This window comes from Mesitornis unicolor, unplaced genomic scaffold (genome assembly GCF_000695765.1).
Source record: "Mesitornis unicolor isolate BGI_N332 unplaced genomic scaffold, ASM69576v1 scaffold40036, whole genome shotgun sequence".
Lineage (NCBI taxonomy): Eukaryota > Metazoa > Chordata > Aves > Mesitornithiformes > Mesitornithidae > Mesitornis > Mesitornis unicolor.
The window spans coordinates 305-13,896 of record NW_010193718.1 but is presented as its reverse complement, the minus strand read 5'-3'; the positions used below and the strand labels follow the sequence as shown (position 1 = coordinate 13,896).

General features: G+C 39.2%; 1 protein-coding gene across 1 annotated transcript in view; it reads left to right on the top strand.

Annotated features, from left to right (window-relative positions):
- The window catches only part of MCF2L2 (MCF.2 cell line derived transforming sequence-like 2), a gene marked incomplete at its 3' end in the record, with an annotated part of 49,303 nt that extends 35,847 nt beyond the window's left edge, over positions 1–13,456 (top strand). Inside the window, exons 5-12 of the mRNA XM_010187550.1 lie at positions 897–1,016; positions 4,003–4,119; positions 7,285–7,434; positions 8,446–8,570; positions 10,134–10,248; positions 10,899–11,018; positions 12,288–12,479; positions 13,265–13,456. Of these exons, the coding sequence (XP_010185852.1) occupies positions 897–1,016; positions 4,003–4,119; positions 7,285–7,434; positions 8,446–8,570; positions 10,134–10,248; positions 10,899–11,018; positions 12,288–12,479; positions 13,265–13,456 (1,131 nt within the window). The remainder of the gene's footprint in view (positions 1–896; positions 1,017–4,002; positions 4,120–7,284; positions 7,435–8,445; positions 8,571–10,133; positions 10,249–10,898; positions 11,019–12,287; positions 12,480–13,264) is intronic.
- Between the last annotated feature and the right edge of the window lie 136 nt (positions 13,457–13,592).

The window sequence follows — 13,592 nt, the reverse complement described above, 5'->3', positions numbered from 1 at the left end:
ATAACAGAGGTACCCTTCTGTGCTCTGAGGAGTGATGATGTGGCCTGCTTATGAAAGAAACAGATCCCAAGGGTCTTGGGTCTGCGTGGTAGTAAGTGATCTGTCAGAAACTCTTAAAAGCTTATTATATCTCATTTGCAAAAGTCATAGCTAAGCACTGATTTTCAGTTTAATAAAAGCAGCTGGTTTTATGCATCTATTTCCAGGAACATGTGCTGTCTGAGGAGCAAGTGCTTATACACAGAGGTGTAGGATGGACAGATGACCAAAGCAACTTTAAGTTGCTTCAAGGAATTTAGACAGAATTGCTTTTTGTTCTCAGTTCTTTTTAGCTGCTCTATTCTAGAAATTGTTCTTTTTTATGCTTGATGAGCTCAGAGAAGTGCACGAGAGATGTAGGCTGCATGTTGCAGCCAGGGCCGTGACTGATGAATGTATTGAGTGCCTTTGTGTGGGGAAAAACACGAGAGGTTAAAAAGATTAAAAACCCTTTCCAGAGGGAGAAGGTAGGTCAGTCTGGGGAATTAATCTGTGCCACCAACTTCTTTCACCAAGGCCAACGTGGGTAGCCAGTTTTGTCCTCTAGTAGCTGCAGGCTAAAAAAGTGAGGAAAAACTATAGGTATGGGGGAGAAAGGGGTAAGGTACTAGCGCAGAAACTTTAGAGCTCTGTGTGAAATCCGTATCAGAAAACAAGGTATGGCTGGGCTATAAATCAATGGGCCGGTCTTTCTGTTGGCTTTGGAGATTGTGACAGTGGAGCTCCATGGAGCAGCTGATATCGTTAGCAGATGGACTGAACAAGGTTCAGAAAGTCCTACTTGCTTTGCCCCCTTTAGAACACACTTGGCTGAAAAGTGAGAGTTGTGCCTTCTAATAGGTCTGTATTTCTTGCAGGGAGCATTTCCAGGAAACCTGCAGTTGGTGTTTGTCCTGCGACCCTCCCGCTTTATCCAGAGGACAATCGCTGACATTGGCATTAAACTCTACCGAGATGACTTTAAAATGAAGGTACCGGTAAGCATACATTTTTTTTGCCCACGTGTTTTCTTTGTCTCCATATCTGCAGTTCTTAGGTGTCAGCAATTTCTCATAACCCAGTAACTAAAATTTGATTGCAAGTGGCAAGTGGGGACTGTGAACTGGATCTGTACAGTGTAATAGTAATGCCCAAGAGTTAATAACCAGTGGATGCTTCACAGTATTTAATGGATGTGTTCCTGCTTGGAAGGTCAGTCTACTATAAAATGTGACTTGGTTTTTAAGTATTGGCATCTTAACTCAGTGGAGCCGTTCCCCTGATGTAGGCAATAGTAGATCTTCTCACTCCAGTAATAAACATAAGTAGGACTCCAGAGAAGTGAAAGGCTAGGGCTGAATTCTGCACTACTTTATGTATTATCCGTGGGACTGCTGACAGTGTCCCTGTTAAGTGCTTGCATGGCATTGCCTATTCTTAATGCCTTTTATGAACTCCATGCCCTCAAGATTCAAAGTTTTTTACTTCTTTTTTATATGCACTTGGCATATGCTGGGGGTTGATGAGAATGTGATTTAAAGCAGATTACTAAACCTGAAAGAGTTTAAGTTCTAGATTATTCTGAGAGCTCTTTTGGGAGTTGGTCCTAGCTGCATGTTTGCATGTGGTTTCAAAGTGTTTTATAAATAACTCAGACTATGTTCCACAATGACTTTACTGGAGGGATTTCCTATGATTGCTTTGTATTTTTCTTCTGGTTTTATATTGTTCTGCAAAAGACCCATGTCTCTCCTCTATACTTAAGTTTGAAGTTCAGGTGTTCAAGACGCTTTATGCTTCTGCTGAAGTAAGAGACAGCAGCCCATTATTATCCCAATGAATACAGGAAAAGGAACCATGAATATTCTTTTGGTTTTTGTGGATTGAATTGTAACGTTGACTGTAGTTTGGCAAGGGTGGCTTTTTGGTAATAAAAATGCAAAATTGATGTAAAAATGTGTGCTTGATTACAAAACAAGATATTTTAATTTTATAGTGCCTTAAAAAAGGGATGTTCCTGTATTTAATGAGCCACAATCTGTTACCATAGCAACAGCTGTGCCAGCCACTGCAGCCCAGAAAGGGACAACTTCACCAAGGACTGGCATTTTCTAACGCTTCAACATCTTCTATTCTTTTAGAAATTCACATATTTCATGACAGTGTTGCATTTCAAATCCAAATTGAATCTGTCAAAGTTGAAAGGGAGGTTAATTCTAGGTGGGGGTTAAGCATTGCATTAAGTATTAAACAGCAACTTAGCTTCTTTGCAGGCAGGAAAATCAAGATATGAGTTTAGTTTGGGGTTGTCTTGGACATTCATATTTTGAGCCATCTTGGGTACGTCCACAGAGCTCTTGGAGAGTAGTCTTGGAACAACTAAGAGCATATTATGCTTGCTGCTAGATCTGCCTGCCTCCTGTCCATATATCCATAGAAAGCCTGTCAGATTTATATACAGGCTGTCCACATACGCCTGATGTTATTGTAAGTTGCTTAAGGTTGTGCTAAAAGTGCCCTAAGTTCCTAGGGTCTGCGATGCTCTCTGGAGGGGCCTTTCAGCTGTGCTTGCAGCTCATTCTTAAAGACCATGTGGGCATGCCCCTGTGTAGCCCAATTTCAGAACTGTTAAGTTACTGAGAGTGACATCTCTTTGTCCCCCTTGAAAATAGCATCCTACATGCCAAGCATGAGAATAGGGTCGAGAGAGTTCTTGTCCCATGGGAGATATCCTTACTCAAGGAATTAGGTATCAGTACTTATCTTTAATACCACCATCATATTTTAAATTGTTTGCAGGTTGTTTGTTCACGATGTGCGTTTGGCACTGTGACAACATTAATGTTATTACTGGGCCATGGATGGGCTGTATTTCCAATCACAAGTAGAAGCAAGTCAGTGCCAGGACATGAGCATTCAAAAGGGGCTTCAAGAATATGGTGTGCATTTGTTAATGAAACATTTGTTAAAGAGTATATCTGAGCTATCAGACTGCAAATATGTTCAGTAAAATAGATTTGCTGGGTTAAATCAACACTGGATTAGGTAGAAGCCAGAAGATCAAACAGGAGCAGGAAATAAAGGCTGAAATAATAAAACAGACACAATCAGGAAATGCAAGATTTATATGACTTACTGACATACAAATGTGGTTAATTAAACCTCCTGAGTTAAATCTCTATTGGGATAGTGACTGGATTAAATAACATTACCCAGGAGCAGGATACAGAAATATAGGAGATACACCAGGGTTCATCTGAGATAAGTTTCAGTTTCATCTGAGATGATTGAGTTTCTTCACCAACAAGGTCTCCTGACCTCTATGTTTAGAGCCTGCTGACAGGCATAGCCAGTTATCCTTTCTTTTAACAGCAGAGTGAAGTAATACATTTGACATATATTAGAGTCTAAGGCTTAAAATTTTTAGTCATTTGTGCTCAACATCTTGTTTCTCTTTCATCATGGTTTAAAGTGGAATAATGCCAGTGAACTCAGTGGACATACAGTGCCATAAACATGATGCAACTGAAAGGAAAATCTTATTCTCAGTCACATTTCAGCAGTCCCCTGGATCGAGTGGTTGGTGTTGAGGAAGCTGTTTAACCTGCCTGCTCTTCCATTTCTCTGTAAATAACAGTTATCTAGAAAAATATAGAAATTATCTGATGAAAGTTTGTGTGAACATTAGAAATACCATTCTTTTGTGTTTGATGCATATGCAAAATGACTGCATTCTCAGCTTAGCGAAGAGCAAGATGATGTTGAATCATGGTTAGTTCAAGAATGGCCATGTACATGTTGAGAAGGCGAAATTTAGTGGAAATAAACTGTAGCCATTGCATGAGCAAATACATAATGAGAACTTACTGTCTGTGGTGGAACTACAGTTTGATTATAAATGTTTAAAGCAAACTCAGATCTTAGGAACGATGATTGAAAAGGCTCCTTATTTCTCTCAGACCATTGTGTTTGGATTCGTTTCAGATCATCATGTTAAATTCTGTCTCTGATCTGCATGGCTATATTGACAAAAGTCAGCTGACCCGGGAGCTGGGAGGAACTCTGGAATATGGCCACAGTCAGTGGATACATCACCGAACTGTGAGTGTTGGTGTTGTTCTTACACCCGGAATTGTCCACATGCCCAATGTAGAGCAATCATTAAGTAGCAACTCTTCAGCTGCATTTCAGCCTACAGATTCTGCTAGGGATTCATGGAAAGAGGAAATCCATGACTCAAATAGACAAACATAAATTCCTCAAAAGTCTGTAATCGCAGTAGTAATCTGTATCTCACTGTAGACGTGGGCGAGGGCCTAACAGTGTCACAGTATTGTCACTCAGCGAGGCCCTTTGGCACATTCTTAGCTTTTAGATAATTGATGAGGTTCGGAGGCCTTCAGCTCATGGTCGAAGTTGAACATATGCTTTAGCACTTTACTGAATCAAAGGTCAGGATTCTCACTTTAAGAATGAATTATGTCCATGTTTTTAAGAGAAGAAAAATACTCAAGAGATTAGATTTTATTTTTCTTTGTTTTAACTTCTGTTCTATGTAAACATGCACTCCAGCTGGGTCTTATTTTGAGTAACTGAGGAACAGTTAATAATCGTAGGGGGGCAGAAAGAGTTTTTATTCTCTTGCCTTTGAGGAAACTTGTTACAGGGTTGTTTGTTCCCTTTTTGGATTGGTTAATGCACCTCCAGTGAATGCTTCAAAACAATGTAAACAATTTGCCATGGTGCCTAGAAAGGTGACCGTTTACAAAAACAAGACCCTCAACTTTGCAGCCAAAATTTTGTCTATCTTATCTAAGGAAAAACAGGCAAAGCTGGGTCCTGATCCAGAAAAATGAATGAATTTCCCAGAGACTGTATGCAATGTTTGCATCTGTCTTTGTGGGTCTACTGGCAAGACTGGTATTTTAGAGCTCACTTCTAAGTAGCCGCAATGTTTCACAGTGTTCTGAGCAGCCTTGGGTTTGAGTCTGTTATTGCTGACCTGCAGGTTAGGTCTAGCACGTGGAAGAAGAGCTTTTTCTGAGGTAGATTTGCTATGTCAAATCACTTTTGTCACTTTCCTGCTTCTGTGCTTTTCTGTCCATATAAAATTAAATTTTACTCTGCTTGAGAACCACCAAATGTTTCAGGCTTCTAAATATACAGACACAGAATCTGAATTTTCTCTAATGCTGGTTTGCTACATTTATAGCTGTGCTGACTATAGTGAGATCAGGATTGAGATAGGTCAACTGGCTTACATGTTAAAAATATCAAAAATACAAAACTGTCCTTGCAGGAGGGGTGAGTCTGAAGCAATCATCTATATGAGCTTTCAAATAGCTAAAGGTTTGGAAAAATGAGGAAAAGACGTAAAAAGAGGCACAAGAAAGACTGTATTGTTTATTAATGACAGGCGTTTACATAAGGCATGAATATATAGTTTGGTAAAATATGCAAATAAAGGTGAGCCAAGATTTGAGGTGAGTGTGGCTATGCAATCCTCAGATCTTTGGTTAAATTTGTTTCAAAAACTTCTGTTGAGCACAGAGACTTGCAAAGAACCCAACAGACATAACTTAGGTATATGAAAGAATTTATTGCTCATAAACACAGGGGAAGATGGCAGCAAGCATGCAATTAAGTGCAACACTGATAAGCTCATGGTGTGTGGTGCACTCAGCCAAGGAATCTCTGCTGGATAAGAGGTTGTCAACAGGGAAGGGGCAGCCTTCATGGTACCTTGAAACAGCCTGAATTTCAGTCTTGCAGAGCTATGGTCTTCATCCCCTTTGCTGCTTCTCTTAGTGTTCTCATATCTTGTTCTGCCACTGCTTTTTTTCCTGAAACAGCTTTAACTGTTGCTAAATGGTAGTGACACAGCAATCTCACTGCAATGGTCTTTGTTTCTGCTTTCTTATCTTGAATGGCCTGGAGCCTATGAGCTTTCTTGCCCACAGAGCAGATTTTTAGCTTTTAGTAAATGGCATTTGGTTGTGGATGGCTCTATCTGTGTTGCAGTCAGAAGTGTGACATTTCAGCCAACTTTAATTAGATCAAATAGTAGTTTCAGTGCTGAGAACAGCAGGCTACAGCTGCCACACACTAAGCCAGAGCATATGTGGGGCTGTACTGCTTCTGTTGAAAGCAGGCATGAAGTTATGGGGAAAAAAGGGAAGAAGGCTATGAGCCCTGCTAGCATTGCCTCATCCGGGGAATGTTTCAGATCACATATGTGGAATGTAATTTCTCTCTGCACCTTTTGAATTATGATCTACCTCCAGTTTGTTTTTCCCTGAGCACACAGCATAATTTTAACTGTCATGGTTGCAAATGAGGAATCCCCATCGTTGCTGGAGAAGGGAATGCAACTTGCAACAACCATGTAGTGTTTGACTGGGTGTAAGAGCATCCCTAGTGCTGTTGACTGACTCAAACCATTGGGTAGTTTGGATCAAAAAGCATAAATAAAGCGCTATACAGGACAACACAGTCTCTAAAGAAATTGGGGCATGATCATGAAAAAATATCCTATGCAGTTACTTGCTACTAGATACAAAGGTTTTAATCACATCTCACAAGTCTGAACAATATATCCATTCTTTTTAAACGTTCCTTATTTCCCCTTTCTTCTGTAAAATCACAGATTTCTGACAAGTTTTGTGTTTGTGCACCCAAGTGATAAAGAAACAGCAATGCTCCAATGAATTTATGTTTGTAGTAAGTTGTTCTTGTATTTGTGTACTAATATGAACAGATGGGAGGAAGTGACTGGAATGCATCTAGTGCAGATAGGCAGGATGGAGATGCACATTTTCAGTAGTCAGGTGGAGGATGGATTGCTGCTGATTGAACAATGACTGTATACATATAAAAGTAGAAAGGCTTTGCCCTATATACTTTTGGAATCTCCTCAACTTAAATAAAGCCTTAATTAAAAATTTAAAGACAGCAGAATTTCCCAGCAAGCATGGGCAGAGGATCTGAAGTTTCAGTCTTGGCTTTGAAGCTGATGTCCTCTGTGGTTTCATTATGTCTGCTAAGCTCTAGGAGTTCCCTAGCTGCTTCATGGAGATGATGTTATGTGTAAGTCTGTGAAAAGATCATTTGTGACACAGAATTTAATTTGTAACTTTTAGCATATCCACCCAGAAAAGGGGCAACATGGCCAGCTTTACAGGCATGTAATACTTGCAGCACAGTATGCCTGAAACATCGTTAAAGGGTAAATAACCAGTCCGTGACTTTATGCTCTTACTTTTTCAGGCTATTGAAAACTTTGCAATGACGGTAAAAACAACAGCGCAGATGCTACAGACCTTTGGAACAGACCTAGCAGAGACTGAACTTCCCAACGATGTGCAGTGCACAGAGGAGCTCCTCTCCGCACACACTGACCACCATAGCAAGCTGAAGGTGAATGTTGTCTCATGACAGTTCCATCAATGTATGATTTTTGATTTAATAAAATTTTCTGTCATCATTTGGGAGTCTATTGTCTGGAAACTACTGAAGAGGAGAGAAACCTGGATTCAGGAGGTCAATTTGACTCAAGTGCAAAAAAAGGCTTTTAACCATTTCAGGAATGATAGGACAGGGTAATGTCACTTCTACTGAGAAGTGTGTGATGGGATCACATGTGGAATAGCATGGGCTCCTGATGAAGAGTTCATCAGAAATGGTGAACTCGCTCTGGTGCAGATGTAGAGAACATCTGTGAAGATAATCCAGGAATAGACAGAATGATCGCACTAGATGATGACTGTTTTTTAGAAAAAAGCTGGGGCAAGTTTAACTTTGCAGAGTAAGGCTCAGAAGAAAACATTACTGCTGTCAAAAAGCACCTTAGGTTAAACACAGGAGAAAAAATACTACTTAAGCTATCTTAGCATAAGAATAAGTTTTATGCAAGAAGTGTACGGTGATGTGGGAGCTCCTCAGCTGACATGTTAATGTTTGAGCCTCTGTCCTTTTCACTGCTCATCTTTCATGCTGGGAAGACACCCTCTTCTGTGGATGACTCCTTGGTAGCTGATGTACTGTGGCTCAGCACGTCACAGAGTTGTTTAAGGAAATTGCATTAAGAAGTGCAATGTCTCAGCACAGTCTCTCAGCTCACTGAACGATCAGTGGCACACATTCAATTTGTGGTAGAACGAATTATTCTGCAAGTTGCCTGGTCAGAAATGCAATCTGCTCAGAAGCTATATACCATTCCTTTTCTTAGAAATATCTCTACTTTTTGAAGTGAATAGATGTAGTCTCTGCATTTCTAGAAAGACATATCTTTGGTAAGCATTTATATTTTGTTCCAAGTATTTAATACCTATGAAAGGATCCTTTAGCACGATGATGTTGTCCATCTAAGAGATGTGAGCGTTGTTAGAATAAGTACATACAATTTATTTGGCTTGTTTCTTTCCTCAGGATGAGCTGAAACTTGCTGTGAAGCAGGGGGCCACCTTATTGACATGCATTAGGGAGCCAGTCACCCGAAGTGCCAACAGCAAACTCAGTCCAGATGAACTGGAAAATGTGGCAACAGTAGAAAGGTCAGTGAAGCTAAATTACCTTGTGCAAGTTCCTAATTTATTCCTAAGAAATTCAAGTGTATTTAAAAGTATTTAGATATGCAGGTTATAAATTTCCACTGGTTCAGCACTTCAGGGTTTATTGGACAGGTAACTCAGAGAAGGGAATAGCCTTGAGGAAGTTACTTGATTAAACTGACAAGGCAAGTTCAAACACATCTTGAATTTCTTGGTAATTTTTGGTTGGACCACTAACTACTACCTGGCTGAAGATTTAATAATGTGGGACTTACGTTCCCCATAACATATACATCCTCTGAACTTTTATGTCTGGTTAGAAAGTGGCATCTGAATCCACTGAGATGAGAGGGGGTATGCTAGTGCTTGTCTGTGGAAAACACTGGGGGAGGAACAGATGAAGATCCTCTGAAACATATTCCTTCACAGCTGTATATATATATAGAGAGAGAGAAATCCCTATTCCTTCCTACCGTGCTAGTTATTACCATAAAGCTTTTAGTCACCATGTAGAAGTTTCTGCTGTGCCATGTGATGCAGTGGTAAGAGAAATGTCCTGCTAGTGTTTCAGCATGTCTGCATTCACTGGAAACAAAGCTGCCAAAAGTAAAGCTGAGCTGCTATTTTTCACTGAATACTTTAAAATCCTTTAAACAGTCATCCCAAAGGAATTTGCGAATTCATCCTGAATTCAACAACTAGCTTTGATTAAAAACACCTTTTTCAGGGATAGGTTGAAAACAGAACTTTGTTTTTGAGAGAAATAGGAGGGAGCTATTGGTGTTTGCTCCAGCAAATTGATGGTTCCAGCACTCACTGGGCTTGTAGATCAGGTCTGGTCCTCTGCATGCCCAAAGAGTGCTCATCTGTTGAAATATAGAATATTCAGAGAAGACTTTATTGTGGGTTTTTTCTCCTGTTGAAACTATTCTACTTTGTAATATAATTAATACATCATTGGCTGACTGTGAGGATGACTCACAAGTTTGGTGTCAGACATTCTACTCAAGATATATGACACCTTGATACTAATTTTTTTGTGAATAAATGTTTCATCATTTACACAGAGTGAAACAATGTCCATGGGAGGCATTATGAGCTTCTAATCTATTGTTTTTAATGGACTGGAAAAAAATATTCAGTTCTTGCCTATTTCTGATGGGTGAAGAAAATGAACAAGTTGCAGAGTTCTGCTTTAAACAATCCTTAAAATAATAATAATTGCATATATTAAATTTGCATTAGACTGGGTTGACTTATCTTTGAAGCTAGGGAGAGACAGCTGCCTTTGGCTGCCAGCATGTGAACAGCTCTGTGTTCCTGTTGCAGGAGGCAGGACTGCAACTGTCACTGTGGATCCACGTCGTTGTCTCTCATCGGTCACACTCCTGCTTGTCCCACTGCAAATTTCATTCTCTCTTTCTTAAGGGAAAGTGGACACAGAGCGTTCTTACATGGCCGTAGGCTCCCCATCAACTACCTTCTCTGCTTTCTGTTACCAATTTGTGTAACCTAAAAGAAATGAACTATGGGAAATAAGTTCTTTTCATTCTAATTTCTTAACAGGTTGTTGGCTCAGTTGGATGAAACAGAAAAGGCTTTTGATCAATTTTGGACCAAGCATCACCTAAAACTAGAACAATGCCTGCAGCTTCGACACTTTGAACATGATTTTAGAGAGGTATTTCATTTGTTCATTCTGTCTAGTCTTCTCTGGTAAATAAGGTCCAGTTTTACCCATACTTAGAGTATATTGGCAATCCACAAAGGATGTTGGGAGAGAAGCTCTTCATTACGAAATAGGAAATGGATATTAAAAAACTAAATTCTTGACAGCTATCAATCAGGTATCTTTAAACATTTGAATAAGGCATAGTGAGGAAAGTGCCAGCCTGTTAGGCCAAAATGTGAAACTACAACTTCTTGATAAATCATTTTGTATTTATGTGTGATGTTACCAAATACCACTTATGTGATGGTAAGTTGACTAGAGTCAACAGAATACAGTTCAGAAAGCCCAACTGTCAGCCCAGAGGCTGGAGTAATACAGATTCTGGAGTAATATAGACTCTGGAGTTACAGGTCTTCAAAACTGTGTATGCCAAAATAAATAGTGAGAAGCAGGGCAGCTTTCTGAAGAATAGTTGATTGTTGCTTTATTCCTTGGCTTTTCCATTTTGGAATGAGCTGAAAGACTAAGTTTGAGATGCAGACTCTTCTAAAAGATGTAGGTGAATGTTTAGAAGCCATAGATTTGTAATAATTTTATGAGTATCTTGTGATGGGGTTTTGAGTGGGGTTTGTTTGTTGTTTTATTTTTTGTTCTTTTAGGTAAAACTGGCATTGGATAATCTTATGGAAACACAAGCAGGTTTTGCTGACATTGGAGACAGTGTGGCTCGAGTGGAGCATCTCTTAAGGGAACAGAAACAACTTGAAGAGAAAGGACAGGTTTGCACTCAATATAGTATTCTCTCTGCTATAGACATGATCTTCCAGACACTTCTCTGTCACTGTCCTTACATCACACTTACTCTCTTCTCATTACTTAAAGTTGCGAAACACAGATCCTAATTTCCAAAAGCTAGGGTTGTTCAGACCCAGTAGTTCCAGTTCGTTACTTGGAAAGTTAGAATCCAGTTAAAAAATTGTTTTTTCAAACCAGGAAATGTTAGGTCCATCTTTGGAATCTGAAAAGCTTAGAATGCTTAACAGGTTACCTTGGCCAGATAAATTTTAAGGCCATTCTATTCCAACTCACAGCAGTCTGAGGAACACCCATGTCTTCCAACAACTATCTTTTCCAGACATTTGGACTTTGTAATTCCACCAGCTGGTCAGCTGTGATACACATCATGTTTAGTATTACTAGAAAGCATTGAACAAATGAGTAAGTTGAATCAGAGGAGGATGTGCATGAACATATGGAAAAGCTGATGATCATCTTTTTTAAGAATAAAATTAAGGTTTAGAAATATTGTGATCTTTGCATAGCTCTTCTGCAGAAGCCTGAAGGAATAAAAGTTATAGTAACACACATTTTCCTTCCACTGTCCACATCACATAATGTATTGGTGTTATCTATTCCCATTAGCCACCTCTAATTTCATCCTATTGTGACTAAGCTTATGAATTGTACTTAGTCAGTAGGATCTGAAGAGTCTTCTAAAATACATCTTGGAATAAAAAATAAACTAAAGCATTATAAACCTGGCAATTAGTGTGTGAAAATAATATAGTTTTTTAGATTACTGGGAACTTTGCAGGGAAAAACACACTTGTGTAATGAATGGCTCCATTATGTGACAAAGAAGAATCACAGTTGTCACAAAATTATCAAGGACAGAAAAGAGATCTGGAGGTCACCTTGTTCAATGCCCCTGCTCAAGGAGGGCCACCTAGAGCAGGTTGCTCAGAAGGCTTTTTAATAACTTGAGGGATGAAGACTCCACAAACTCTCTGGGCAACCTGCTCCAGTGCTCAGTCATCCTCACAGTAGAAAAGATGGAACATTTTGTGCTTCAGTATACTCACTGAAAATGAAGTTGGTCTTCAATGTATAGATATATCAGTATAAAGTATAAAGTAAGATATATCAGCTAGACTAATGACCCAAACCTTTACCTCCAGGCTATAGTAGGGATTACAGAGATGGATCGTCTTCATTAAGCACATCATTTTAAAATATAACTTTGTATTTTTTTCTCATTAATTTCACAGGAACCTATGGAGAAGGCCCAGTCTCTAGCTGTCCATGGGGAACAGCTCATCCAAAACAACCATTATGCAGTTGACTCCATTAGACCAAAGTGTGTTGAACTCAGGCGTATTTGTGATGACTTTACCAATGAGACGAAGAAAAAGTATGATATTTTGGGAAAGTCTCTTGAGCTGCATAAGCAGTTAGATAAGGTGAGTGAACCTGCTCAGACAACAGCCCTAGTAAGGTTCTGCAGACAATGAATGCTCTTATAAGATCAGGTAATTTGGATTAAGAGAAAAAGTATTTATTCATTTTTTCTCCATTTCATTAAGAAACTGTTATTGTAAAAATCAGAGCAGTAGCTTCCCATAATTATGGTCTTAAAATGATGAAAAAGTAGGATATAAAACTAAGAAAAAATTAAGCTAGGCCAAAATTTGAAATGGGAACCAAATGTATTCCAGGGCTTAAAAATGAACAGTTTACTGCTTGTTCAGTCGCTTTCGCTTTCTCTGATCTAGCTAGAATAGCAAGCTAAATGCTTTGAGAATATCTGCATGCTATTCCAGCCTCATTTGAAAGAGGAATTACCAAAGTTTTACAGTAAAAACCTGCTTTGGAGTACTTTTAACTGAGTTTTATAGGTCCAAGAAGTTTTGGGGAGTTTTGATATGGTTCAAGTACTTGTTTTGGGTTTTGCATAATTGTGTGACTGGACACTGAAATGGGGTAGTTCAATTTGCCTCAGTAACCTCAGTAACTTCTCCTCTTTGCTCACAATATTATTATTTTACATCTGGCCCATGAAAGCTGAATTAAACTTGCTATTGTTCTACACATCTAGGTGAGATGACTTGTGACCAGGAACTGTTGGGTGCTATGAAGTAACATTCATTCTCTAATGAAAATTTAGGGCAAATCTGTATTTCATAGAGTAGAACTAATGCTTCACAACATGATGATGGAGTCCTTCTGTCCTCATTTTTCTTTAAAGGCAAGCCAATGGTGTGAAGCTGGAATCTACCTCTTAGCTTCCCAAGCTGTGGACAAGTGCCAGTCACAAGAGGGAGCTGAAACTGCACTCGTTGAAATTGAGAAGTTCCTGGTAACAGCTAAGGAACACCAGCTCTCTAACCCCAAGGAGTTCTACAATCAGTTTGACATGATCCTTACCCCCGAAATAAAGGTAAAACCCCTCAGATGTGCATGCAAACACTTAGAATTTCAAAATTACCAATGGTCTTGTATATATTTTGATATTACATTACATATGTAATGGTCTTGGGCCATATATTTGTGTCTGCTCAAATATGCCTCTTTCC